The 27,371-nt window shown below is 36.9% G+C and overlaps 1 protein-coding gene across 15 annotated transcripts in view; it reads right to left on the reverse strand.

Annotated features, from left to right (window-relative positions):
* Positions 1-1,538: 1,538 nt before the first annotated feature.
* The window catches only part of PICALM (phosphatidylinositol binding clathrin assembly protein), a 111,465-nt gene continuing 85,632 nt past the window's right edge, over positions 1,539-27,371 (reverse strand). For 4 of the 15 annotated variants that reach the window (XM_059412238.1, XM_059412230.1, XM_059412289.1 and 1 more), the window contains 8 exons: positions 26,229-26,360; positions 26,102-26,132; positions 25,821-25,920; positions 22,757-22,780; positions 21,049-21,108; positions 19,540-19,644; positions 3,595-3,697; positions 1,539-2,316 (listed from right to left, as the gene is read on the reverse strand). In XM_059412238.1, coding sequence (XP_059268221.1) covers positions 3,605-3,697; positions 19,540-19,644; positions 21,049-21,108; positions 22,757-22,780; positions 25,821-25,920; positions 26,102-26,132; positions 26,229-26,360 — 545 coding nt within the window. In that variant the 3' untranslated portion in view covers positions 1,539-2,316; positions 3,595-3,604. The remainder of the gene's footprint in view (positions 2,317-3,594; positions 3,698-19,539; positions 19,645-21,048; positions 21,109-22,756; positions 22,781-25,820; positions 25,921-26,101; positions 26,133-26,228; positions 26,361-27,371) is intronic. The other 11 variants (XM_059412279.1, XM_059412268.1, XM_059412246.1 and 8 more) reach the window with 4 other exon arrangements.

Below are 27,371 nucleotides of genomic sequence, written 5' to 3' on the forward strand. Positions count from 1 at the left end.
CTCTCTGTCTGCCTCTCCATCTACTTGTGATTTCTCTCTGTCAAATAAATAAATAAAATCTTTAAAAAAAAAAAAAAAGAACAATGGATCATGAAACCAAAGATCTGACTCCTTTGTCTATTAGCTTATCAACCTGAGCAAGTTGCTTTCCCAGTTCCTGATTCCAATCTGTAAAATGGGTAAAATGTGGGTAACACCTATCCAACAAGTCCCAAAATTGTTTCAGTAGGATGAAAATATTTCTGAAGCACCCTCACAAACACACAAATAACAATAACAATGACAACAATAATAAAAGTAATTATAAAAGAATAAGCCACAGCCCTGAAATAGAAGATTCACTCAAACACAAGAGAACAATCAAATCTGTGATAATGTTAAGGAAGTTAACTACAAAAGTACAATTTCCCAGCTTAATGAAAATGATTTAATATTAATGCAACTCAGAAACTGGTAAAATTAACAAAGTATATTGGCTAAAGCTTTTTTTTCCCCCAACCATGGCAAATATTATGCAGACACTTATCAATGCAAAGTCTTTAATTCCTCCATCATGTATGATGAATCCTCCTTACTATTCCATATTAAACGTGATACATTCAGAGGTCTCTCTGGCAGAATATCACATGTATCAATGTGCCAAACACAACCTTTTTCTCTCTTTACACTTACCTGACTGAAGACCTCTGATCAAAACACAAAAATCAACTATTTTAATAAGTGGTTTAGTTTATCAATAAGGGTCTAGAGGAAAAACAAAAGGTACAAAGATAAATCTTTTAGGAAATTAAGTTAAAACAAATAAAATTTACATTGTATTAAGTCAGCAAATATAATCACCTGGATATGTTTTTACTAGCAAAAAAAATGATACTGATGATAAAGAAAACGCAGAAAGCAAAGCAAAACAAAACAAACAATACACCTCAGACCAGAATACCATAACAAAAAGTTTTGTGGAAGCTGCATTTTATTTGAAAATCCACCCATTTTTGCTAACATACATTTTAATATTGTAAACAAAAATAGAATCTGCAGAGACAATGCAACAAGTATGCTTAAACTCATGTACAGAATTGCTTTCCTACAACGAACTGTCCTTCTTAAGGCCCCTCTCAACCAAAACGTTAAGATGTATTTACACAAAGCACCGATCAACAGTGCAGTTTAATTCTTCGTTAACTAAACTCTTGGCTAGACATTAACTTTAAAGATACTATTTCCCCTTATTTAAAAGGTACATGATCATAACATGGCATGAGCCAAATAAAAGGTTTCAAGGATTTTGTCCCCTCCCCTCCCCCCTTAACACCTCCTAGAGTTTTACTGAAAAGAAGGAAAGTCTTGAAGTGAAAGCAATTCCTCACATTCATTTTGGAAAGGCCCTAATGTCAAATGGAAAATAATGACATGCCAAGCACAAAGCAGTAAAGTTCCTTCCCAATGCACTAATGCTGAATTTAAAATGTAGTGCTTTTCCTAGTCAGCGAACTGTTCCCTTGCAAAATCCTAGGCACAGAATTGACTATAAGGATTAATGCATTTATAATGCTTCCCTAAATCCCATAGAGACTGAGAATTCTTAAGCGACTCAGACCTATGGACTTGCCTTAAAATATTTAGTGCTCTGTATGTCAGCTGAAAAGCATTCTGAATCAGATTCACTTTTATGGATAAAAATCAAACATACTGTGTACATCCATACTCATTTTCATAAGGAGGTCTGATACAATATTAATGTTACGTAAATTGATAATCATAAATAAATACAAATACTTAAGGAATGTCTACTGCAAACTGAATATATAATTTTTTTTTAAAAGAAAAGTTAATTTTAGTTACTGTTCCTGTATCTGTGAGGACTGGAGAAAAGAAAGATACTGCATAATTAAGAATTACAATTTTGATCCCCCCCAAAAGAGTTCTGTTGCATTACAGTAAAGGACACAGCTCTTCTCTCCAGGCAGCTTTTCCAAATACAAATTTCACGCTTTCCAAATAAGGGCTTCTCTTGGTAGGTTACTGATTATGGGTATTAATAAGAGTTGAAAGAACTGAAAAGTTAGTCACCAAAAAGACAGATCTTAGTCTGAAATCATGGCAATTCTTGGCTTTATAAACTGTAGATATGTTCTCCTATAGACTAGTCCCAATTTCCTTCATGGGCCTTCACTGGGTTACTGTAGCATTCTAATGGAAGAAGAGAGTTTTAAGAGACAGCAGTTTGGATTTTGCTGGAAGTTAAGTATTTGCTGCTTGAGCACTTGTCTTTTTGGAATAATTCCATTCTCTTCCATTTAGTTACATAAACTGTATCTGGAAAAAAAAAAAAAAAGAAGAAGAGTGTAAGTTCACTTACAGCATTGTAAGATGTCTTCTCATTAAAAAAAAAAAAAAATGCTCTGTGGCTTTTACCATTCAACTGGCCCAGAAATGTTTACTGCATATTTATCACAACCCTGATTACAAAACTAGGTCACTATTATCAAAGCTCATCATGTGCCAGGACTCAATATTTGAAGCCTAATTAGAGGGACTTCCAAATATATCTAATTACCAAAACCAAGAGACTGGGGAAGAAAGAAAATGAATGAACAATTTTTCACTGACAAATTGAGAACATCTCTTCATGAACACAAATATTCCATGTGAAAATCTCACTGAGAAAAGCACAATCTGGTATCATTTCCAAATGATATCATAAAATTAAATAATTAAAGGAAGAGTAATATTATGCTTACTAAATCACTGCTTTACTAATATAAATAAAAATCTGAAAGATCTATGAAGGAATAGTTTTCAACAGGGCCTCACTATTTGCTCAGATACTTCACTCAGGATATCCCTTAAACTGTTCATCCAAAGACATTACTGAAGTAGATGTGCTAATAAACTTGTCAAATCAGAAGATCTCTCAACTCTCAAAGATCTAGAAGCTCTATCTCTACTAGGGGCTAGAGCACCAAGAAGAACAAACTTCACCACCTTCCAGCAAAAAGAGGCAGTGTGGATCAAACATAGAATTCTTCAATCAAAAAGGGCATAAAGTATTCACATGCCCTTAACTTCAAAAAAAAAAAAAAAAAAAAAAAAAAAAGGTCTATTTTGGGGAAAAATGTCACTGGTTTTAAATTTTTAAATGAAAAGGCACACATAAATATAACATTTTAAAGAGACTGTTAAAATGAATTCTTCACAAATAATGTTCAGGGACATTAAAATCAAACTCTAATCCAACGTGTAGAACTGTGTTGTTCTCCATACATCTTTTAAGAATGACACAAACACCCAGTTTTTTTAAGGGTGGTATTTGATCCCATCCATCTGCTGTGAGCAGTGGATGCTTGTATGTAAACATGAGGTGATTCTTTGATTTCACACCTTCTAATTATGTTAAAGCAGTTTCCAAAAACTGTTTGTCCTTACGTCCTATTTTGAGGTCTATTTTTATTCTTCACCTAAAGAACAGAGGAGGAAGGAGGAAGAGCAAGATAGCGTCCTTTAAAGAAACAAAGGAGAAGAGCGAACTGTGTTTAATATTTGATAAACTTTTTAAGTATTTAACTCCCCATCTCACCCAACAAGCAGCAATACCTAAAGTGATTTATAAGAAATCCTCCAAAGAGAGCTCTGCAAAAGGGTCCTTTCCTGAAGCTCTGTGAGGACTGTGACTGGAGGGGCTGGATGCTGCCGACAGCTGGGGGAAAAGAAGACAGAGAGAGGGAAAGAAAAAAAGATCTCTGAATGACAGAACATGAAAGCAGAAAATGTAATGAAAGAAGAAGTGGTTTTGTTTTCATCCTTAATAAATATAGAGGCAGCCTTTGTAGAAAATGGAATTATTAAAACAAAAGTTTCAATCACATGTCAAGTTAAAGGTATCCAATGGCATGTGTTTTTCAGAAAACAAATTCTTGTTTCTGAAATTCCAAAGGAATGAAAGTCTTTTACTCAAAAAGGTTGATAAAAGCTGACCCACAGTTAAGACTTCTATTGTGGGTGGGGGGAAAAGGGGAAGAAAGGGCGTAATTGTGATTTTTTTTCTTTTTAACTAAGGAAAGATGGCTTCCTGTATCCAGGCTACTTGTCAAAAGCTGTGCAAACTCTGACCTCAGCTCAGACCCAATACATCCATCTGTAATATACTTTCCTTCCATTTTCCTAAGAGATGGAAAGTCTTGTCCTCAGTGCTCACAGTGTTTTCACATGGAGTTGTCTCCTGCTCTTTCTCTGGATGTGCTATGGCTGATGCATACATTCTGGGAGGTAAAAGTGACGTTAGAGGTCACCTAATCTAACTGCCCACACATATGCCCTGAAAATAGGGAATACTTAAGATCATTGATCGTTTTCTACTTGGTAACATTTGCTGGATTCTTGGAATTAGCTGCTCTCATTTAATTTGAATATATGGTGAGGCAAAAAGAGTTTGTTAAACTCAGTAACGTATCATCAGTATTCCCTCAAAGACAGACAGTTCCTGAAGAATAACAGGTTCATTTTCATATGTGTAGCTCCTTCACCAAACCTACTTTGAATATTTCAAACCAAACACAAATGCTTTTAGTTTGGAACAAACTTAATTTTTTTTCTCCCCTGCTGCATAAGATTGCAGAGACAGACAAGCACAGAGGCATGCAAGCATTACTAAATGAGCTATCCTTCTAGGGATGTTCAACTGAGTATTAAAGTTGACTAAGGGGGAATAGTTTCAATTCATATTTTCAACACTCAAATCCTATTATGGATTTCAAGCCTCATCACCTGTCTTTGCTAGTTCAAAGTGATCTCAATTTTACCTTTTAAGAAAAGCACTACAGAGAATGAATAGGCAATGACTTTCAGCAAATATTACAACACAAGTACATGCAATTTGTTGGTGCGGATGTCAAAAGCAATTTAAAGGTCTGGAAATCAACTTCAGTTATTTTAGTGGTTGAGTTACTTTCCTAATCCATACCCTTTTCTCAAAAATAAACAATCAAAGACAATGGGAAGAGACAATGGAAAGGATGATGAACTTACATAGGCAGCTACAAATGGAAGGACAGAGCAGCACACTGGGCTTGGGGATTCAAGTAACAGCCAGGCAGTAAGGTGGTTTGGAAAGATGGTTCCTCCTCCCCACTTCAGACCAACCATGGATGACCATTCAGAAGCAGAATGACTTCAAGTAAAGTGATCACCAGTCTCTGAGCTGGAGGGAATCTAAGATTAACTGGGTTTCTCTCCAAAACAAATTTTCTCTTTCACTTGAAGTTCAAACAAAAACATCAAAAATCCCTTATTGGGGTAGATTGCATCCAAAATCTCAAGTCTCCTATGAGAGACTTAAGACTAAAGATTTAAAGACTAAAATGTCTTAAGTCACATGTTTTCATGAAGATGGCAGTCTGAAGACCTGATAGTCTCAGAGGAAAATGCATGAAGAATATGATCAATGGGAGGGAATGCTTCTACTCTTCTCAATGTCTGAGCATACTGCTAGAGAGAAGTCCTATAGACTTAGAAATAATGTTAAACAGGATCTATTTCCTTGGGGAGAAAAAAGTGCCAGTTTCTAACTAACCTGGAAAAATCCACACACCTAGAGCTTACATTTATAAATATGTAGCCAAATTAAAACGTGAGAAAACAAGAGCCAATATCCTTGTAATAAGTTCTACATCATCAACACTCATCTCAAGCACATGAAACTATGGCCCTGACTGGTTTGGCTGACTGCAGAGCACTACAGGCATGGCGGTGAAGCAGCCCTGAAACACCTGTGCCCGCCTCTTCCCGGCGCCTGCAAACCACAGGCACACCATGCACTGGTGAGAAAGTACCCAGCGCTAAGAGAAAATAAGGAAAAAGAAAAGGATATATGCTGCAAGAGCCCAATTACTGCTCAAGGGAAGCAGGAAGAAGAAAAAAAGGGCACGAAGGGCTCAACAGGATCCTGGTGGGTGAGAAACAGGGACTAGAAGAGTCTGGAAAGTCACCTGTAAGTAAAAGAGCTGACCCTCCTTTACTTATCATTCTATGGTAAATTAGAGATTATGTAGGGCTGCTAGTACCAGGCGTGTGTGCACTCTTAAAAAAAAAAATCCTACTTCAAATATGCCATCACACAAAAAAATAAAACATGGTTTGGGGGAGTGGTCTGTTAAGTGCCCGACTCTTTATCTCCACTCAGGTGGTGAGTTGAAGGCCCGGCCTAAGGCTCCACACTGGCCAAGGAGCCTATTTAAAAATAAAACAAACCCAGGGGCACCTGCGTGGCTCCGCTGGATGCACGTCGGACTCTTGATTTCGGCCCAGATCATGATCTCAGGGTCAAAGGACGGAGCTCCTGCTCAACAGAGAGTCTGTTGAGGATTCTCTTGTTCTCCCTCCCACCTCTCCTCCCACTTCAGCTTTTCCTCCCATAAATAAATAAATGAAATCTTTAAAACAAAATAAAACATGGCCTTTTAGTCATTTATTTCAACTACTCTCCATACCAAATCCCACAATGCTAAAAAAAAAAATCAGCACTATTGTTCAAATTAAACTGACCTATAACACAACTGAATATGCCCTTTTTTAAAAGATTTTATTTATATTGACAGAGATCACAAGCAGGCACAGAGAGAGGGAGGAAGGAGGCCCCCTGTTGAGCAGAAAGCCCGATGTGGGGCTAGATCCCAGGACAATGGGATTATGACCTGAGCCAAAGGCAGAGGCTTTAATCCACTGAGCCACCCAGGTGCCCCTGAATATGCTTTTTTAATAGTCACTCTTACTGTTAAGTCTAATATGGACATACTTAGTCTTCCTTCCTCATCTTATAGGAAAATAAAATACTGAGAAACAGTAAAAGAAGAGCAGCATATAAGTAGAAATACTAAGATTTACAAGTAACTGATGATGGTAACTCTCCACTGAAATTCCTCCCCCCTTTCCCTCCACTCTAATCAACCTTTAAAACATAATGTTGAAATGGGAAGAAAAATTCTAATGCTACCAAAAAATCTTTGCTTTTATGTCAAAAGCAAAGATATTTTTGGTTGTAGCACGTGTTTTTTTTTTTTTTTTTAAGATTTTATTTATTTATTTGACAGAGATCACAAGAAGACAGAGGCAGGCAGAGAGAGAGAGAGGGAAGTAGGCTCCCTGCTGAGCAGAGAGCCCGATGCGGGCCTCGATCCCAGGACCCTGATATCATGATCTGAGCCGAAGGCAGTGGCTTAACCCACTGAGCAACCCAGGCGCCCTGTAGCATGTGTTTATTAGTATAATACAGAGTACACAAATCCCAAGTTAACTTTAATAAAAGTCAAACATATTTAAAAGAGATTTTAAACAAAGAATTCTATTGCTACACCACAAAACAAAAATGGTTACTCCTTCGTTAGCTTCCTGTTCAACACCGAAGAAAGAAAATTTCAGGTCAGAACAAGAAAGTAACAGCAGTGTGAAAGTGAGACTAGCGCAACTGCTTACAGGAGAATGAAGAATTGGATATTTAAGGATAAACTTCTGACATATCACTGGCTGTGCTCAAAATTCTTGGAGAAGATGAAACCCTGCCACATCTTTTCTTTCCATTTGAATTCCGCACCCAAAAGCCTGGATAGCAAATAGCAATGCTGTAGAGACTCACTCTGTCTTTGTTAGAGAAGCAAAGTCAACATCTTAAGAAAATGGGTATGTATTTCCTTCGTCCAGGTTGACAGAGCTGAGCTTTATAGAAAAATAGCACTGAATCTAATTTACCTGGCACTTCTATAAATGGGGCTTAGACTATCCAGACCCAATGCTCCTACCTCCCTTTAAGACTGTCTTGAGGATTAAATGAAAATATACATAAAGCATCAATACATTGCCTGACCTTTATTAGCTCAAATACTAGTTCAAACCTCCCTATCACCTACAATAATTGCTCATCTATTCCTGTAAAAGAAGCCCAGCTCAAAAGTCATTGAATCCACGGTGCTCTCAACACTCTGTGTTTCTCTTATAATGGTTCTTATTCTGCCATCAACCAGTCACTTACTTCTATGTCCATATTACATTCAACCTTAGGCCCCTCAGATGTAAGAAACATAATTTACCTGTCTCTTGTTAAATTAAAAACAAATTTTTAATTAAATGTTAAATTAAAATGTTTTTTTGGTGATAAAATAAGCTCTGTATAAAAATAAAAACCAAGGTTTATGTCAACTATTATTATAAGATGAAACAGTAATTAAATGTGACTATAACACACCCCCTGTTTGCCATTTACTGGAAATATGGCACCCCAGCTTGGTTAAAAAAAAATTTTCTGAACTGTATTCCATATGAGCTTTAAGCTACATGCTTTTACCTGTTTTATGTAGTCTATTTCCACTAAAAATGTCTAAGAAGAGAATTTTAGACTTGGACATTTCAAAAAAGGTTTACCTCTCACCCCAAAACAGATGAGCGTATTTCTTTGGTCTAAATAAATACTTTAATTATTATAAACTGAAGTTTCATACTTCTGGGTAACACTACATTCCAAAAAGGTTGAGCCATTAAAGTCCTGCTGATACAATCCTGAAGACTGATGTGGCTTGGTTTCTGTGAACAGTGTCCACAGTCTACTGGGCACATGGATGATTCCCGCACTAATGTGGCCCGTGCTCAGGAGGGCCGCCCTGTCACCACCATGACCTATGTCCATGTATTTATCTGATGTTGGCAGGTAAGAGTTATAATTAAGGACCTCAAAAACATAGGAGGTCCTAATTCCCAGGACCTATGAATGTGACCTTATTTGGTAACAGTATCTATGCAGACGTAATCAGGTTAAGATGAAGTCATTAAAAGGACACTAACACAATGATGGTGTCTTTTTAAGAGGGAAATGCCACATGAAGACAGACACGGGAGAATGTGATGTGAGAGAGGCAGAGATTGAAGTGCTAGAGCTACAAACCAAATAATGATTGGGGCTAACTCCTTTCCTCTGGGAAAGAAGAAAGGCAAGATCTTCCTCCAGAGGATTTGGAAGAAGCACAGCCCTGGGGGCCACGTTTTCAGAATTCTACCTTCTGAACTGTGAGAGAATGTATTTCTGATTTAAGCCATCAAATTTGTGGTATACCTTGCTATGGGCAGCCCCATGACACTAACAGTAGACTCTAATGCAGATCTGCTGACTCCAAGCCAGGTGCTTTTGTTTCCTCTCTAAACTCTGCTATCCCAGTTAATTTCAACTCAGCCAGAATTTATGGCTATATTTAACATATAGGAAAAAGTTAAAGTGTAACAGAGAATTTTTAAAAAGGGACTCCTCTAGGGGAGCCTGGGTGGCTCAGTGGGTTAAAGCCTCTGTGTTCAGCTCAGGTCATGATCCCAGGGTCCTGGGACTGAGCCCTGGATCGGGCTCTCTGCTCAGGGGGTCCCCCCCTCTGCCTGCTTCTCTGCCTGCCTGTGATCTCTGTCAAATAAATAAAATTTTAATTTTAATTGAAAAAAAAAAGGGGGACTCCTCTAGTAAATATTAGACAGTCAATATACCCCTGTATTTTCTAACCACACAGTGCTGTATATGGTCAGTTATGGTAATCACAAAGGTAGAACTTTATAGTCATTCAAGATTTTAAGAGTATGTTCTGGTTTTGTTTAAGACAAGAAATTAGATCTCTACCTTTTAGAAAGAATGTCCTTGGGAAAGAAACAGTAAAAAGGCCTTATTCTCTACGTTGTCTTATTAACATCAAAAGTCAGCAGATTAGGGGCACCTGGGTGGCTCAGTGGGTTAGGCCTCTGCCTACAGCTCAGGTCATGGTCTCAGGGTCCTGGGATCAAGCCCTGCATCAGGCTCTCTGCTCTGTGGGGAGCCTGCTTCCCCTCCTCTTTCTGCCTGCCTCTCTCTGCCTACTTGTGATCTCTGTCAAATAAGTAATCAAAATCTTAAAAAAAAAAAAAAAGTCAGCAGATGGACTTCTCAAATTTTTGTTCTGATTCAGGTGTACCCCAGGGACTACGTAACCACTTTCATCTATGGTATTAAATCCCAATTCCTGAACTATATTCCCTCATGGTATCTTCTAGGAGGCAACCGTAAATGAGTATAAAGCACTGCTGACAAGGCAAAAGGTCTTTTTCACAGAAATCCAGCTGGGCAGATCAGGTGACAGAAGAGGCACTGCCAACAACCAACAATTAAAACACCAGGAAAGTTAAGAAAAAAGAAAAAAGAAATGAAAAGAGTAAGGATTAAGCCTAACAGCAAAAAGATCCACTAGTTCTGACACACAAGAAAGTCATTAAAAAGGCAATTTTTTTAAGACTTGAATTATTCCTATATCCAACAGTGTCCTTATTTAGAAGGGTAAAAGATACTCACAACAAGTCATTGTTTCCTTTCAGACACTTAACTGATGCAGACTTACTTAAAATTGGCCGTTACAAACAAAACACAGCAGCCATTTTGCATCCTTAGCCATATCCTCCATAAATAAAACTGGCAACCCGCCATATTAAAACAAAACAAAACCAATACCAATCAAGAAACAAACAAAACTTTCGACAGTACACTTATTTAACTTTTTTTTTTTTTAAGATTTTATTTATTTGACAGAGACAAACACAGCGAGAGAGGGAACACAAGCAGGGGGAGTAGGAGAGGGGGAAGCAGGCCTCCTGGTGAGGGGCTTGATCCTGGGACACTAGATCATGACCTGCGCAGAATGTAGTAGTTTAAGAACCGAGCCACCCAGGCACCCTGACAGCTTATTTTAAAAATTAAATGCCCATAAGTAACACTCTGGTTTTCATACTGCTTTTGAAAAGTAGATTGGTATGGGATCAGAGTAAGTTTCTCATGTAAGGAAGTGATAAGAATGTAACTAACATAATACCCACTCCCCATCCCCAAGATCTTCAACAACATCTAAACTGCCTCATAAACATCCACTGAAAGAATATTACTTCACATTAAAGTGACTTCAAAAGAAAACTGAAACTAGATGAACTGTCTTCATGCTTTTAACAGAAAAGCTGCATAATGCAATGTAGAATGAATTTAATAAACTACTGGTCAGCAATGGGCATTTCAGTGTATACACCAGTAAGTATTAGTAAGATTTAAACACCATTAAGAGAAGAAGTAAGAGTCCCCTAAGAGTCCCCATTCTCCTCAAGTTAATAAACAAACACACTTAAAATAAGCCATCAAACAGTGAGCAAAACTGGGAGGAAGCATGAAAAGAGAAAAAAAAAATCACCAATCACAGGGATCTAGTATTTCCCACGTAGTCAAACATCTAGGTAAGATACACTAATGCAGCATTTTTTTTTCCTTAAAAGCTACAAAATTCAAAAACCCCACCAAAAAGGAGAATTTCAGGCCAATATCCCTGATGAATATGGATGCTAAGATTCTCAACAAGACCCTAGCTAATAGGATCCAACAGTACATTAAAAAGATTATCTACCATGACCAGGTGGGATTTATCCCTAGATTGCAAGGGTGGTTCAACATTCAATCAATATGATAGAACAAATCAATAAGAGAAGAGAGAAGAACCACATGGTCTTCTCAATCAATGCAGAAAAAGCATCTGATAAAATCCAGCATCCATTTTTGATTAAAACACTTCAAAGTACAGGGATAGAGGGAACATTCCTCTATCTATGAAAAACCCACAGCGAATATCATCCTCTATGGGCAAAAGCTGACAGCCTTCCCTTTTGAGATCAGGAACACGACAAGGATTCCCACACTCACCACTCTTGTTCAACCTAGTATTAGAAGTTCTAGCAATAGCAATCAGACAACAAAGAGAAATAAAAGGTATTCAAATTAGCAATGAAGAAGTCAAACTCTCTCTCTTCACAGATGACATAATATTTTATATGGAAAACCCAAAAGACTCCACCCCCACACTATCAGAACTCATTCGGCAATTCAGTAATGTGGCAGAATACAAAGTCAATGTACAGAAAACAGTTGCTTTCTGTACATTGTATTTTCACTAACAATGAAAATACAGAAAAAGAAATTAGAGAATTGATTCCATTTACTATAGCACCGAGAACCATACAATACCTAACCAAAGAGGTAAAAGATCTGTACTCGAGGAACTACAGGACACTCATGAAAGAAATAGAAGAAGACACAAAAAGATGGAAGACCATTCCATGCTCTTGGATCAGAAGAATAAACATTGTTAAAATGTCTTTACTGCCTAGAGCAATCGATACTTTTAATGCCATTCTGATCAAAATCCCACTGGCATTTTTCAAAGAGCTGGAGGAAACAATCCTAAAATTTGTATGGAATCATAAGAGACCCCAAATTGCTAAGGAAATGTTGAAAAAGAAAAAAACAAAACTAGGGGCATCACACTGACTGTTTCAAGCTTTACTACAAAGCTGTGATCACCAAGACAGCATGGTACTGGCATAAAAACAGACACATAGACCGGAGGAACAGAGTAAAGAGTCCAGATATGGACCCTCAACTCTATGGTCAATCAATCCTCAACAAAGCAGGAAAAAATATACAGTGGAAAAAAAGACAGTCTTCAATAAATGGTGCTGGGAAAATTGGACAGCTATGTGTAGAAGAATGAAACTCGACCATTCTCTTACACCATACAAAAAGATAAACTCGGAATGGATAAAAGACCTCAACGTGAGGCAGGAATCCATCAGAATCCTAGAGGAGAACATAGGCAGTAACCTCTTTGACATCAGCCACAGCAACTTCTTTCAAGATAGGTCTCCAAAGGCAAAGGAAACAAAAGTGAAAATGAATTTCTGGGACTTCTTCAAGATCAAAAGCTTCTGCACAGCAAAGGAAACAGTCAACAAAACAGAGGCAACCCACGAAATGGGAGAAGATATTCACAAATACAAAGGGCTGATATCCAGGATATCAAACTCAACACCCACAAACAGATTAATTATGTCAAAAAATGGGCAGAGGACACGAACAGGCAATTCTCCAATGAAGACATACAAATGGCTAACAGACACATGAAAAAATGTTCATCATCACTAGCCAACAGGGAGATTCAATCAAAACCACATTGAGATACCACCTTACACCATTTAGAATGGCCAAAATTAACAAGACAGTAAAAGAATGTGTGTTGGAGGGATGCCTAGGTGGCTCAGTGGGTTGAAGCCTTTGCCTTTGGCTTGGGTCATAATCTCAGGGTCCTGGGATCGAGCCCCTCATTGAAGCAGAGAGCCTGCTTCCTCCTCTCTCTCTGTCTGCTACTCTGCCTACCTGTGATCACCATCTGTAAAATAAATAAAATCTTTTGAAAAAAACAAAAAACAAAAAAAACGTGTGTTGGAGAGGATGTGGAGAAAGGGGAACCCTCTTACACTGTTGGTGGGAATGCAAGTTGGTGCAGCCACTTTGGAAAACAATGTGGAGATTTCTTACAAAATTAAAAACAGAGCTACCCTATGACCCTGCAGTTGCACTACTGGGTATTTACCCCAAAGATACAGATGTAGTGAGAAAAAGGGCCACCTGTACCCCAATGTTCATAGCAGCAATGGCCACAGTCGCCAAACTGTGGAAAGACCCAAGATGCCCTTCAACAGATGAATGGATAAGGAAGATGTGGTCCACATATACTATGGAGTACTATGCCTCCATCAGAAAGGGATGAATACCCAACTTTTGTATCTACATGGACGGAACTGGAAGAGATTATGCTGAGTGAAATAAGTCAAGCAGAGAGAGTCAAGTATCATATGGTTTCGCTTATTTGTGGAGCATAAGGAATAACACGGAGGACATGGGGAGATGGAGAGGAGAAGGGACTTGCGGGAAATGGAGGGGGAGATGAACCATGAGAGACTGTGGACTCTCAAAAACAATCTGAGGGTTTTGGAGGGGCAAGGGGTTAGGGTTGGGTGAGCCTGGTGGAGGGTATTATGGAGGGCATGTATTGCATGGAGCAGTGGGTGTGGTGCATAAACAATGAATGCTGGAACACTGAAAAGAAATTTTAAAAATAAATAAATATTTTTTTAAAAAAAGCTACAATATTGGGCATGAAACATAACATAATCCCCATCTTTTTAAGCAAAAGTTACATAAAAATACCTTAAAAATACAGAATAAGACAGCATAAAAAACGAGTGGAGAACAGGGTGAGTGTACAGGAAGGCATAATTTCAATAGTACAGTGTAGTCTATTAAGTTAAAGACAATATCCTAAAGAACAGAGTAGTCTAGTCTGAAATAAGAGCCATCTGGAAGGTATTCGATAACACTAACACAGCACTTAGAGTAACCTAGATACATGAAGGACACAGAACACAATTTTTTGGCAACTAAATGGCAGTAAGATGAATATATCTGGTAGGGCTGAGATACTCTAAAAATATTTTTTTTTAAAGATTTTTTTATTTATTTATCAGAGAGAGTGGGGGGGGAGCGAGCGAGCACAGGCAGACAGAATGGCAGGCAGAGGCAGAGGGAGAAGCAGGCTCCCCGCTGAGCAAGGAGCCCGATGTGGGACTCGATCCCAGGACGCTGGGATCATGACCTGAGCCGAAGGCAGCTGCTTAACCAACTGAGCCACCCAGGCGTCCCAAGATACTCTAAAAATATTAACGTAACTTAAAGTAAGCGAGCAAGAAACCAGAAGATACAGGTTATGCCCTAGGTGAGTAAGAGGTTCCAAAAAGCATTTCAAGGAGCAGGGAAAGATTTTTGGCAATAGGTACAGAACTGGGATTTGATTAAAACATTTTAGTTTGATGGGATTTCACTTTACATTTACATTACTGTTTACTTTACCATGTCTTCCCTGTCTTCAAAGAATTTTGAATCCAAATGAAAAATGGGAGGAAAATAATGAGAGAACTAAAAGGTTAATTCATTAAGAAAAATTATTCTGTTTACAACTAGCATTTGAATGGGCAGAATTAATCCAAAGGACTGTCTCAGAACCATTAAAAGCTACCAAATTAAACTGATTTTAAATACGGCTATAAATTATTACACAATGGTTATTAAGAAAGTGAAAAGATCAATGAAGGACAAGTAAGTTAATGTAACAGAGAAGGTAAGTTTTCAACCAGGTTCACTTGTCTGACAATGTTCAAAACTTTTGTGAGTCAGGCACTGTTCTAGGAATCAGGGACAAAGAAGTAAACAAACACACAGAAGCCTACCTCTACGAAGCTTATAAATCATTCCAGGAGTCTCTTGCTAGACTGGATGGATGGATGGATAGACAGACAGACAGGACAGACAAACAGATGTCAGGTAATAGTAAGTTCTATAAAGAAAAATAACGCAGGATAAGGAAAAGAGTTTCAGATCTCAGAAGTACTGGAAAGGGACAAGAGAAGACTAATGAATAAGTAAAGAATGAGAACTGGGTAAGGTATTCAAGTGTTGAATCACTATATTGTTCACCTAAAACTAATATAACACTGTATATTAACTAACTGGAATTAAAATAAAACCTTAGGAGCACCTAGGTGGCTCAGTAGGTTAAGCCTCTGCCTTTGGCTCAGCTCAGGTCATGATCCCAGGGTCCTGGGATTGAGCCCCACATCAGGGCTCTCTACTCAGCAGGGGGCCTGCTTCCTCCTCTCTCTCTGCCTACCTCTCTGCCTACTTGTGATCTACGTCTGTCAAATAAATAAATAAAATCTTTAAAAAATAAAACTTAAAAAAAAAACCCTAAAACCATTAAAAAAAAACAAAAACAAAAACAAAACTAAAAGCATTACCAAAGGAAAAAAAAGAACAAAGACTAAGTCCACTTTATAACATATGAAGACTTTCTGGCAAAGACAAGCAGTAGAATAATACTGGATACTTTCTGAAAATTGTAAAGGCATGGGAATTGAAGAACCTGAATGTTCTATTTACTCCCTATTACTCTTAACAGTTAAGGAGACTTTGTGAGGTAGCTGTTAAGAAAGAAGGAAAGTTAAGAGGATGGGTAATATGTTCAGTTATATTTAGATTCATTTCCTTAGGTTTCTAAATATAGAGATAAGATGCTAAAAATACCGCACAGAGATTATTCCAATATATTCAGAATGAATTAAATTAGAAAGACAAGAAACACAGGGAGACTCTTGTAAAATAAGCATGAGATAAAGGGTTCCAATCTGGGTGAAGGCTGTAGAAAGCAAGATGGATGGATGTAATGATAGCAGAGAAAAAAACTAATGGGGCTTTGTGATGAATAGTTGGAGAACAAAGGGTTAAAGTAATGAAAAGTAACATTAAAAGTTAGGAGATTCTTGGGAGCCTGGATGGCTCAGTTCGTTAAGCATCTGACTCTTGATTTCCGCTCAGGTCATGAGTGTCTCAGCATGGAGTCTGCTAGAAATTCTCTGCCCTTCCCCGACTTGCGCTTTCTCTCCCTAAAATAAATAAATCCAATCTTTAAAAAAAAAAAAAATCTGAGATTCTGCCTTTTAACTGATTGGAACCGACAGAAGATTTTCAGAGCCATTTCCCTGCCACCGGATTTTCTCTTTTTCTAGTTATCTATTTGCTTCCTTACATGCTTTCTTCAATCTATATTTAGAGTTAAGTGCTCACATCAAATTTGATTTCTTAACTTGAAACTAATTACTCTAATGTTCTTATTCTCTTCTCTTCTGGCATAATTTCATTAGGAAAAGGTACTTCTGTCAATGTCTCTTTTCAAGCCCATGGGAATTCTTGCACTTTTCTGATGGTTTAGTGAGTTACGTGGATTTTTAGAAGGCAACAGGATATAAAACCTAGAATAAGAGGAGATGCTAGGAGACCAGCACTTTTCATAAAGGCAGATTTTTATCACAATTTTTTAAAAAAGATTTTATTTATTTGAGACAGAGATCACAAGTAGGCGGGGGGCAGGGGGGCCGGAAGCAGGCTCCCCGCTGAGCAGACAGCTGGATCCGGGACTCAATCCCAGGACCCTGAGATCATGACCTGAGCTGAAGGCAGAGGCTTTTAACCCACTGCAACACCCAGGTGCCCCTTTATCACAATTTTTTAAACCACGTATTTTTTTTTTTTAAGCAAATTCATATAAAATGTTTGAGTTAGATTCAAAGCATTCCCAAGACTACAGATGTTCTTGACATCTACAGAAATTATATTCTGAAATGTGTAAATGTAGTTTATAATCCAGCAGGAAACCCAAAGATTTGCAGAGTAGTTCACTGATGCCAAAAGGAAGACAGTGCTAGTATAGTAGCCATTTGGGCCCAATCCCCATTAAGTAGAGAGCAAGAGTATTACAAATGAGCACTGGACCAGAAACCAAGGATTCCTGGGGTAAGTTGCATTTCATCATTTATTTAGTTGAAGAACCTTTCCAAGTCTCAGCTTTCTCTATCTCTAAAACAGGATGGTGATAGCAAGCCCATCTACCTTAAAAATTATTTTGAGAAGAAGGTGATACAAGTGTTCAGAAAATGTTAGGTGGTGTTCAAGTAGGTGGTATTCAAGCAGTTTCTGGTAAATTTGTAGCACTGGAATATAGCTTTTTCTCTTAAATACATTTAAGGTCGTAATCACTCAATCAATCCATACAGGAAAAATAAATAAATAAATGATAGGGGTGCTGGGTGGCTCAACTGGTTAAGCACCCAACTCTTGATTTTGACTCAGGTCATGATCTCAGGGTCATAAAAGGGAGCCCCACATCAGACTTCACACTCAACAGAGGGTCTGCTTCTTTCCCTCTTCCTCTGCCCTTTCCCCCCTCTTTTTTCCTTAAAAAAATAAATGATCCATATCTGACGTTAAAAGTATAAATAACAGGGGTGCCTGGGTGGCTCAGTGGGTTTAAAGCCTCTGGCTCAGGTCATGATCCCAGGCTCCTGGGATCGAGCCCCACGTCAGGCTCTCTGCTCAGCAGGGAGCCCGCTTCCTCCTCTCTCTCTGCCTGCCTCTCCGCCTACTTGTGATATCTCTCTCTGTCAAATAAATAAATAAAATCTTTAAAAAAAAAGTATACATAACAAAAAAACTGGGGGAAAAAAAAGAAAAAAAAGACATAAGGGAGACCTACAATCTCAAGAAACCATCTATACCAACCATTAGGGAAATAATAAACATTTTAAAAGATTATCAAAATCTAGTACTTCTTTAGCAAGTTAAGCCAGTATTTAGAACTACTATTGGTAAAAGACAGAACACACGGTAAACTATGTATATATTTCCATAATCCATTTTATAAAAACAAATACATACAAAATAACTGACTTATTTAAAAAAAGTTACGGCTGCATCAATTACTCTCACTCCCAGCTATTTTCATTATAAATACTTTGATTAAGGAACAGGAAGAAAAGGTTACTTTAACATGGACAAAGGGGGAAAAAAAGAGGCATCCGGGCAAATATATGAATTGCAAAGAACATGGATTTTACCTTTTAATCAGGACTAAATTGACTATCCACTCCAAGTTACTGGTAGTCCCTGAGATGCCAATTTATGAAATGAGTTAAATGCTCAAAAGTCTAAAAAACAGAAGGACTGATCACCTATGCTTCCCAAGTCTATGAAATACACAGAGACTAGATTCAAACTGGGTCAGTGCAAACTAATATTGGTCGTGTAACACTGTAGGGATTGGCAAATGGAAATACTACATATATTCAAGTGGGAAAGGAATAACAAGTCCATTACCAAATGCTCACATCAATGTTTTCAAATAAGTTTTAAACACATGAAAGTTAACCAATCACTTGGCATCAGAAACAGTGTAAGAAAGGAGTACTTTAATAATTGCGTGTAATTTCTACCAAGTGTTACACAACAGGATCAGTGCCATAATGAATGAGAAACCATTCTATCACTTCCTGAGTGTCATATCTACTAGTATGCCACAAGAAAAGTGAGTAACAAAGAAACCGCACATCTCTTCTAACCACAGTGGGGAAAAGCTTTTCTAAAAAAATCCAGATTCCCCTAAAGCTAACAATAATGGGATGAAAGTGTGAATATTTGGGGTGAAATTTCAGGAACTGGGAGAGGGTCTTAGAAACAATTGAAGAGGAAAGTCTCTTCTTTAAAGAAATTAGGTCAGCATGGCATTTCAAGATTTTTTTTGCCTTCCCATCATCCCCACCTCCACCACCATTTGTTTTTAAATACATGTTATCTAGTGAAAGAATAACGTTCATCACTTTTTTGTAGACTTGCCACATTCCACAAATATCTCAAGGGCAACACCTTTGTTCTAGCACCAGTCAAACCAAACACTGGAGCTCTGAGTTCAAGGTTTCTAGGGTTCACAAAGGAGAGCAAAGCCACAATCATGAACAGAAAGTAGGTTCCTTAAACTAAAAAAAAAACTGTACTCTGCATTGACCAACAGTAAGTTGTCAAAAATTTTCCATCCTTAATGTTTGTAATCTGTTTGTCCACTTCTTCCAAATAAATCAATATTCTTAAAAGCTTTTTTAGATGATAAAGAAGCAAATAACATCCACTGTCAAAGGGAAAAACAGTTTGTTTCTTATGTTGTATAAAAGGAATTTTTAGTATTCTATCCTTCCCACATCACGCACATTTTAAAAGAGTTACATGTGGCACATAAGTACCTGTGCTCCTGATACAGGACCAAAGGGGTTTGGTGGTCTCATGACAGGCTGGCTATATATTAAGGTTGGCTGTGTCATTACAGGTACACTTCCCATTTGAGGAGGCTTTAAAAAAAAAAAAAAAAAAGAAAGAAAAGAAAAGAAAAGAAAAATACTAAGTTAGATAATGTCAATTAACATTTTGCTTAAGTAGTAAACAAGAAGAATGGCAGGAATGGAAAGTACTAGTATTTTAACTCGAAGGAAAAATTCTTATAAATACAAGTAAGACTGACAGCCATAAATTCTTAACAGTTTTTTAAAAGTCTTTGATGTATATACTTCTAAGGTTTAAAAAAAAAAAAAGCAAGCTTAAATTTAAGCAAAATTTAAACCTTACTATACAGTATGGCAGTCAAAATTTTAACCAATTCAAAATTTTCAAATTTGCAGTTTTAGACATAGGAAAACTTGAAACTGAAAAATGGCTAAGATATTTCAAAACAAACTACCTTTGAATGTCAAATCAAGTTCTTATGCCATTATGCAAGTGATCCTAAGTGAATACAGTTGTTTCTTTGAAGTGGTTTACTCTCAATGGTTCTTTCCTTTTATTTCATCTATTGTTAGGGAGAACCAAGAATAGGCTTAAATAACACATGAAGAGATTAGTTTTTTCTTGAGTAACTGAAAATTGAGTCTCAACCAACCACCTCTTTGTTTAAAAACTACTACTCCATGGTATAGAATTAACACAAATAAGTAACCAAATAGAGAACATGCACACCACAGTATCATTTTGGTTAAAATACCATACTCTATTATAATATTATCTTTCTACAGGTTCTACCTTTCAATTAAACTCCAGAGCTACTTCCATAAAATGTAAATAAAGAAGTAGCATAGCAGCCACAGTAGCAATCCCAAGGGATGTGATGCTGCCTCCTATTATCAACAGTTCCTCAACCACATACAGGGGTTGAAGCCATTACCTCCATTTCTTATCTAAGTGAGTCTTAGAGAGTTGGGAGAATAAGGGCAGTGTAGACTGGATTATGGGCAGCTTAAAAGTAAGACAAGTATTTCTGTATGACAGTAATTAATCACTGTCATAGGAAAGTGTCTCTGGCCTATACTGGACTAAATTTGCCCCTACACAATTCAAGAAATGTTAATTCCCCCCTTCCCCTATAGTATTAAGGTTTTAAGACTTCAATAGTATTAATATAAGGGCACACAAAGGGTTGGAGATAACATTCATGTTTAAACGGGTTTGTAATGAAGTATAAAATACTTGGCAAAGTTATGAGGGGAAAAAGAAGCCAGGTACTACTATTAACATTCATAAATGATATCTACCGTATAATGACAATTCTAGAAATATTTATGAAACCAATGTTATGATACAAGATTCTATGTTAGACATTAAAGGTATGTGAATTACCAAGTTCATTTTTTAGTAACTGTAAAAAGGCATGTTAAATATAAATCAATCTATTTTCAAAAAGTTTTGTCTGGAACAATACTTACAATTCCATATCCTATCATGCCTGTGGGTGTAGTAGCAGGATAGGCCATTACAGGGGGTGCCTGACATGGTGGAGAAAAAATAAACAAAGATGTATAACTCATGTTACATCAGTTGAGTTCAAGGAATTAATAGCATAGTTCCACTAAAAAGAATTGCTAAGACAGCTGTGATTAAATGTGACACTTAGGATCATTAATAACTGTGTCAATTAATGTTCAATGAAAAAAGAGTGTCTTGAAATTAGCAGAAAAGCAGATCAGAAAAAAAAAACATTTAAACTTAGATACAACAGTGATCTAAAATTTCAGTGATCTAACAGTGATCTAAAAAGCTGCTTTTTACAGCTTTAAAGATCTTCAGATTTAAAAAAAAATACCGAACGTTCTAAAATTTGAGGTCTATTGCTATTACAAAAAATGTTTACCCAGGGGTACCTGGGTGGCTCAGTTGGCTAAGCACCTGCCTTTGGCTCAGGTCATGATACCTGGGGTTCCTGGGATCTAGCACCGGGTCAGGCTCCCTGCTCGGCAGGGAGCCTTCTTCTCCCTCTCCTCCTTGCTCTTGCTCTCTCTCGTTATCTCTCTCTCAAATAAATAAAATCTTAAAAAAAAAAAGTTTACCCAGAAAAAGTATTAGTGAATGTCTTCCTAGGTGCTTCAGTATTTTGAGCAAGAAAAAAAAAAGTTAAAGATCCCAAATCAATTAATAATCTTATCTTTCAAAAAGTTCTTCTGAAGACCTCAATTCATTTTTTTCAAAGAACCTCAAAGATTTCAAAACACTACCGAGTGTGACTACTTTTATAAGGCACACAGTTTTTATACAGAGTACGTGTATTAGCACTTCTTGTAATTTATTCTGTAAATTAAACAATCTTCTACAAAGCACCAATTTGGAGGAGCAAGAAGTTTTTAAATCTGTTTATTCTTAAACACTTAAAAGAACCACCTACCCCTACGAGGTTTAAAGTTCCCCTCCACCTTCTACCCTACCTCAAGCTTTCTGTAAATATACAATGTGAGCACAAAATCATTTTAAATATATTTGCTGTCTTAACAACATCTCCTCTGTGTGTGTGTGTGTGTGTGTGTGTGTGTGTGTGTGTGAGATATCTTATAATGAAAACTGAAACTGAATACAGGAGAAAGACCAATAACACTGCTGAAATACAAAAAATAACTGAAATCACACGGCAATTTGAACATATGCGTGGAGCAGTTAAACGAAGCATAACTAAAGTGAATAGTTAAAAGTTTAGTATTTGAGTGAGCATGTAGGATTTATTGGTCTCTCCCTACTTAAAAACTGAGAGCTGCAAGAGCAGCAGACAAACTGCCAAGTACAGCGGAAGCCTGTAAGATTTCATGCAATTATTATTTTCAACATTACAACAATCAACATTTCCCTTCATTCAGAAATCATCAAGTGCATAGTGGCAGCACAGATACACACACAGACACCCAGCCATCTGGCAGCAAATGGCAGAATGTTAAGCAAGAAAAAAAAAAAAGTCTGTATTTCCCATGCCACCATCAGAATCAATTCGGCAACACATCCATGAAATCAGTAGATGCTAGAAAGAATTTCTGGCACATTGAAAATCTGAATGTGAAAAAAGTAATAGCTGGAAGGTTATGAGATTCTGCTACAGCAGTGGTTAATAGCATGCCAATTTATTGCAAAAAAGGCTAGTTTTTGGTCACTTACGTATTGTGGAAAATGCATGCCATTCTGTTTTTCCCAGGGAGAACAATTACATAATGCAATAACACTGGATTAGAACAAATACTTACACAACAGAAAATACACAGAGAGCATTTTAGTTCACATGTACATTCACTAACTACCTAAAATCCCTTGTATTTCCGGTATCTAATGGAAGAACACCTATACTAAAACACTATCAAGGTTGACAAGGGAAATTTAGTCTCTAACATAATCCCCTTACATATCTAATAGTTTATGACAAGTATCATAAAACATAAAATCTATCAGTAGTGTCAACACTGCAAAATTCAGTGCGTCCCATAAACAGGGTTGAATCATATGTCCACCACTCAGGAAAAAAGAAAGCAATAATTCAAAGAATTTGTAGTATAGTATCATCATACAGATTAATAAAAGACCAATGAATTTTTTAACTTAAAAAAGTTCAAAAACCTTGACAGTGTTTATGGATTAATAAAAAGGTTAGAAATGTAAAGAAATGACATAAGCAGCAGTTTATCTAAGTAGTGAATCACATCACCAGCCCTCTATGTTAGTCATTAAAAAAGAAACTCTATTATATACATACATATAAATATTTTAAGAAAATTCTTAAGAGATGACACACAATGACACAGTTGCATAAATATCATCAACTTACATACAAATTTTAACTAGTTAAATGCCTATTACATTCTGGTAGTCAATCTTAAGTCAAGCGCTATCTACAAACTTCTATTATTTCATATAGGTCAATACCAATTTAATACAAAATAATAAAATATTCATTATATTTTCATATCAGCATTTGGATTTTTAACAGTCTTCATGTATTATCAATGTGTAATTCACACCAAATGGTATAAAATCCACTAACCTAACCTCTTGTCATCCCCTGGTCAGTGAAGTTTGTTACAGTACAGATAAACCTGGGATTCAGAGTCAGAGGGAAAGGATTTCAACTAAAATCTGCTTTCTAGATGTTTTATACTTACAAAGAGAAATTGCCTAACTTTATTCTTGTAATTGGGATGCTATCAATTCAAACTTCCCCAAGAATGCAGTGTAAACAGACTCAAGATAGTGAGGATACATGTATGTGTAAAACCTAACAAGCTTAATGCAAGGATTTATTAGAATGGCAGTGACCTCTATTAATGAAAAAGTGTTGCCTTAAAAAGGTGGCTAAATTAAAAAAAAACAAAAACAAGTTAGCTAAATTTTTATTTTTCATCTAAGATGATTAAACCTAATAAAACTCTTTACATAATGTCACAAATTTTATTAGCACATTATTTTTAGCTGAGCCCTGGTAATTTTCACATATGATTAAGCCCAGGAAAACAAGGTGGTGCTCTGGAAGTGATTTAATACAAGAGAGTGGCTATAAGAGGGATAATGGTGGTCTTTAACAACAGGAAGGCTACAATGTGTAGTCTGTGTAATCAAAATGTTATTTATTTCCAGAATATTGTTAAGAAAGCTTGTTTTAAATTTTTCTTTAAGAAGAAACTGGTTTGGGGTACCTGGGTGGCTCAGTGGGTTAAGCCTCTGCCTTCGGCTCAGGTCATGATCTCAGGGTCTTGGAATCGAGCCCCGAGTGGGGTTCTCTGTGCAGCAGGGAGCCTGCTTTCCCCTGCCTGCCTCTCTGCCTACTTGTGATCTCTCTCTCTCTGTCAAATAAATAAAATCTTTAAAAAAGAAGAAGAAGAAGAGGAGGAGGAAACTGGTTTTCTCTAATGTGGGAAAACTTCCCGCAAGTGAAATAGCAGCTGACTAAGGACAGGGGTAGAGCCATAAAGCTACTCTGGGACAACCATACCTTATAGTGATTAAAAACATTAGCAGAACTTCTTCAGTACTAGATGCTACATATAAATTAATCCTCATTTTTCATACCTTATATATTTATAAATTTGCTTACTTGCTAAATTTGTGATCCCGAAAATTAATGTTTGTGGTGCTTTCACAGACATGCATGGAGTGGTAAAAAATTTGTTGCTTAACACCTTCATTCTCAGCTGAGGCTGAACAAAATAAGATTCTGTCTTGTTTTGGCTCTGATATAACAATGACCAGAGGATGAGAACACAGGGAATAATGCAGTATACTACTGCAAGAAGCTCTCTGGCTGTGGAGCCAGCTAGATAGGGCTGGATTCTCAATTTAGTGCTGCAGGTTCTGGTAAGTAAGTAAAACGCAACTCTTACGAACCACATTTTCTTTTCTGTTTAAAAAAAGGGGGGGGGGGATCTACTAGAACAAGTATTTTTTTAGGATTTGAGATAATAATGAATGTAAGGGGTATATGTGTGTATATATATGTGTGTGTGTGTGTGTGTACATACACATATAGGCAATTCTCCTTATTTGCTGCACCTATGTTGTTAAAGTAACCCAATAGTAAATCAGTGAACCCTGAACCATTGCTAAAGGAAATACGTACACATGTAGTACGTGTGAGCCTAGCAATGGTTCAGTGTTTAGGGGATTTTAAGAATATAATTATAGCAAGTAAGGAAAATCAACTCTATGAACTATTCGACAACATTAACAAAAACCAAACATTACCAATAGTGAGATCAGAAAAACACTAATGATTTTATATTCTAGATAAATACATAATAAATTTGAGATCAGAAGTAGAGGGTAATGATTAAAGAGTTTAAGCTCTGCGGTTAGGCTTCCTGTATTCTAAAAGTCCACCCAATCACTTAAAAACTCTGGGATCCTAGGCATATTATGTAGTAACTCTGTGCCTCCATTTCATCTGCACAGTGAGGACAGTAATAGTTACCACCACATGTAGTTAATTTGAGGATTACAGAAGAAAAAAATCACACATTAATTAGAATGATGGCTTATACAAAGTAAACCTTAAATAAATGTTGGCTACTAAAACATACTTGGCAAATAGTCAATCAGCTTCCTTAAAAAAAAATAAAAAATTACTTATATATCTAAAACCCAATAAACAAATCCTCCCACTTACAGCTATCACTTTAAAAACATTTTCATGTTATTCTCCTAAATTAGTCATGTTACTGTGAGCTTTTCAACTCACCATTGTTGCAGCATTCCAAGCAGTGGTTGGTGCAACCTTTGGCTGCCAGTTAGATCCTCCAGTTAGCTTCTTTTCACCTGGCTGACTCCAATTTACATCACTTTAAATAAACATCAGTGAGAATGTTAAATGTCTATAATTGTAAAATTTCTTTACTATATACTTAGATTAAACAAAAAGCATTTAATATGCAGATGACAGGTCTACACATACTTTTGAAATGAAAGCCAAATCAACCTCTAAATGGTACATGGGGGAAATAATACATATAAAACACTCACTTCTTAGTAGTTCCATTTCCAATGCCAAGATCTACAACAGGAAATAAAGAAAGCATTTAAAAACTAGACTCATTTTTATAATACAATTAATTGTGAAGAAGATTAAAAGAATCCAAAGAATACTTACTGCCCACCAGGTTGGCTAAGGATGAATCCAAGTCATCAGATACTAACTTGTTAGGTGGGAGTTTAGCAACAGGAAGACTCTGGTTCTGAGAGGCCACTGTTGGTTTGAGAAGTCCACCTAGTTCATCAAAGCCTTAAAGTTACAAACAGATGAAACAGGATTTGTAAGGGACTTTATGGTGCTAGCTTTCTACAGGGATCTCTGCCTTTTCTACTTATTCGTCTGCAGGAAAAGTCCTCCATGGGGCATTAATTAATGACTTTAAATGGAAGAGGGAGAAATTCACCATTTCAAAGTGAACTGATTGAAAAGATCTGTCATGTCTTATTTCATGACAAAATTATATTAAGGTTAGGGGCACCCGGGTGGCTCAGTGGGCTGGGTCTCTGCCTTCGGCTCGGGCCATGATCTCAGGGTCTTGGGATAGAGCACATCAGGAATCTCTGCTCAGCAGGGAGCCTGCTTCCCCCTACCCTCTCCTACTTGTGATCTCTCTCTCTCTGTCAAATAAATAAATAAAATCTTTAAAAAAAATTATATTAAGGTTAAAGGGGACGAGAAAGAAGCATTCAAGTAAACAATTCTTATTCCAAAGTTGTGAAAGAGAAGGGAATGGAATGGAATTCTCCCCCTCACTGGCAAGATTTTCTGAAGATTCCCTTATACCTGAAGAAATATAGACAAAAAATACATCTCTGTTCCTTTGAAAAATGTTTCATCTAATAAATATTTTGTAGACCTTTTTACATTCTTCAGAGTAGAATATGCAAGGTATATGTAAACCACAACATTAGAAGGAAGTAAAAATGTACCATTTATCACTTTTCTTCTGTCTAAAAACGGTTAACCTAAATTATACCTAAGAAATTGCTAGCCTTATGCTCCAATGACATTAAACCATCTACTAAATAGATTGCTTAGAAATGAAAATAAAATAGATCCCTTAAGGTTCTCTACCAAAGCGAGAAAAGTGAATCCATTCAAACAAATCCAGTAAAGGACTCAGTAACATGATGCAGGACTGATAAAAACAAAGTCACCAAAACTTTGTGGTGTACAAAATATGAGTAGCTGATCTCTATTTACTTTATCCTTTTCCCCAGAAAAACAAACTGAAAAGGAAAAAGCCAAATGCATCCAAAA

Source organism: Mustela nigripes, chromosome 1 (genome assembly GCF_022355385.1).
Source record: "Mustela nigripes isolate SB6536 chromosome 1, MUSNIG.SB6536, whole genome shotgun sequence".
NCBI lineage: Eukaryota > Metazoa > Chordata > Mammalia > Carnivora > Mustelidae > Mustela > Mustela nigripes.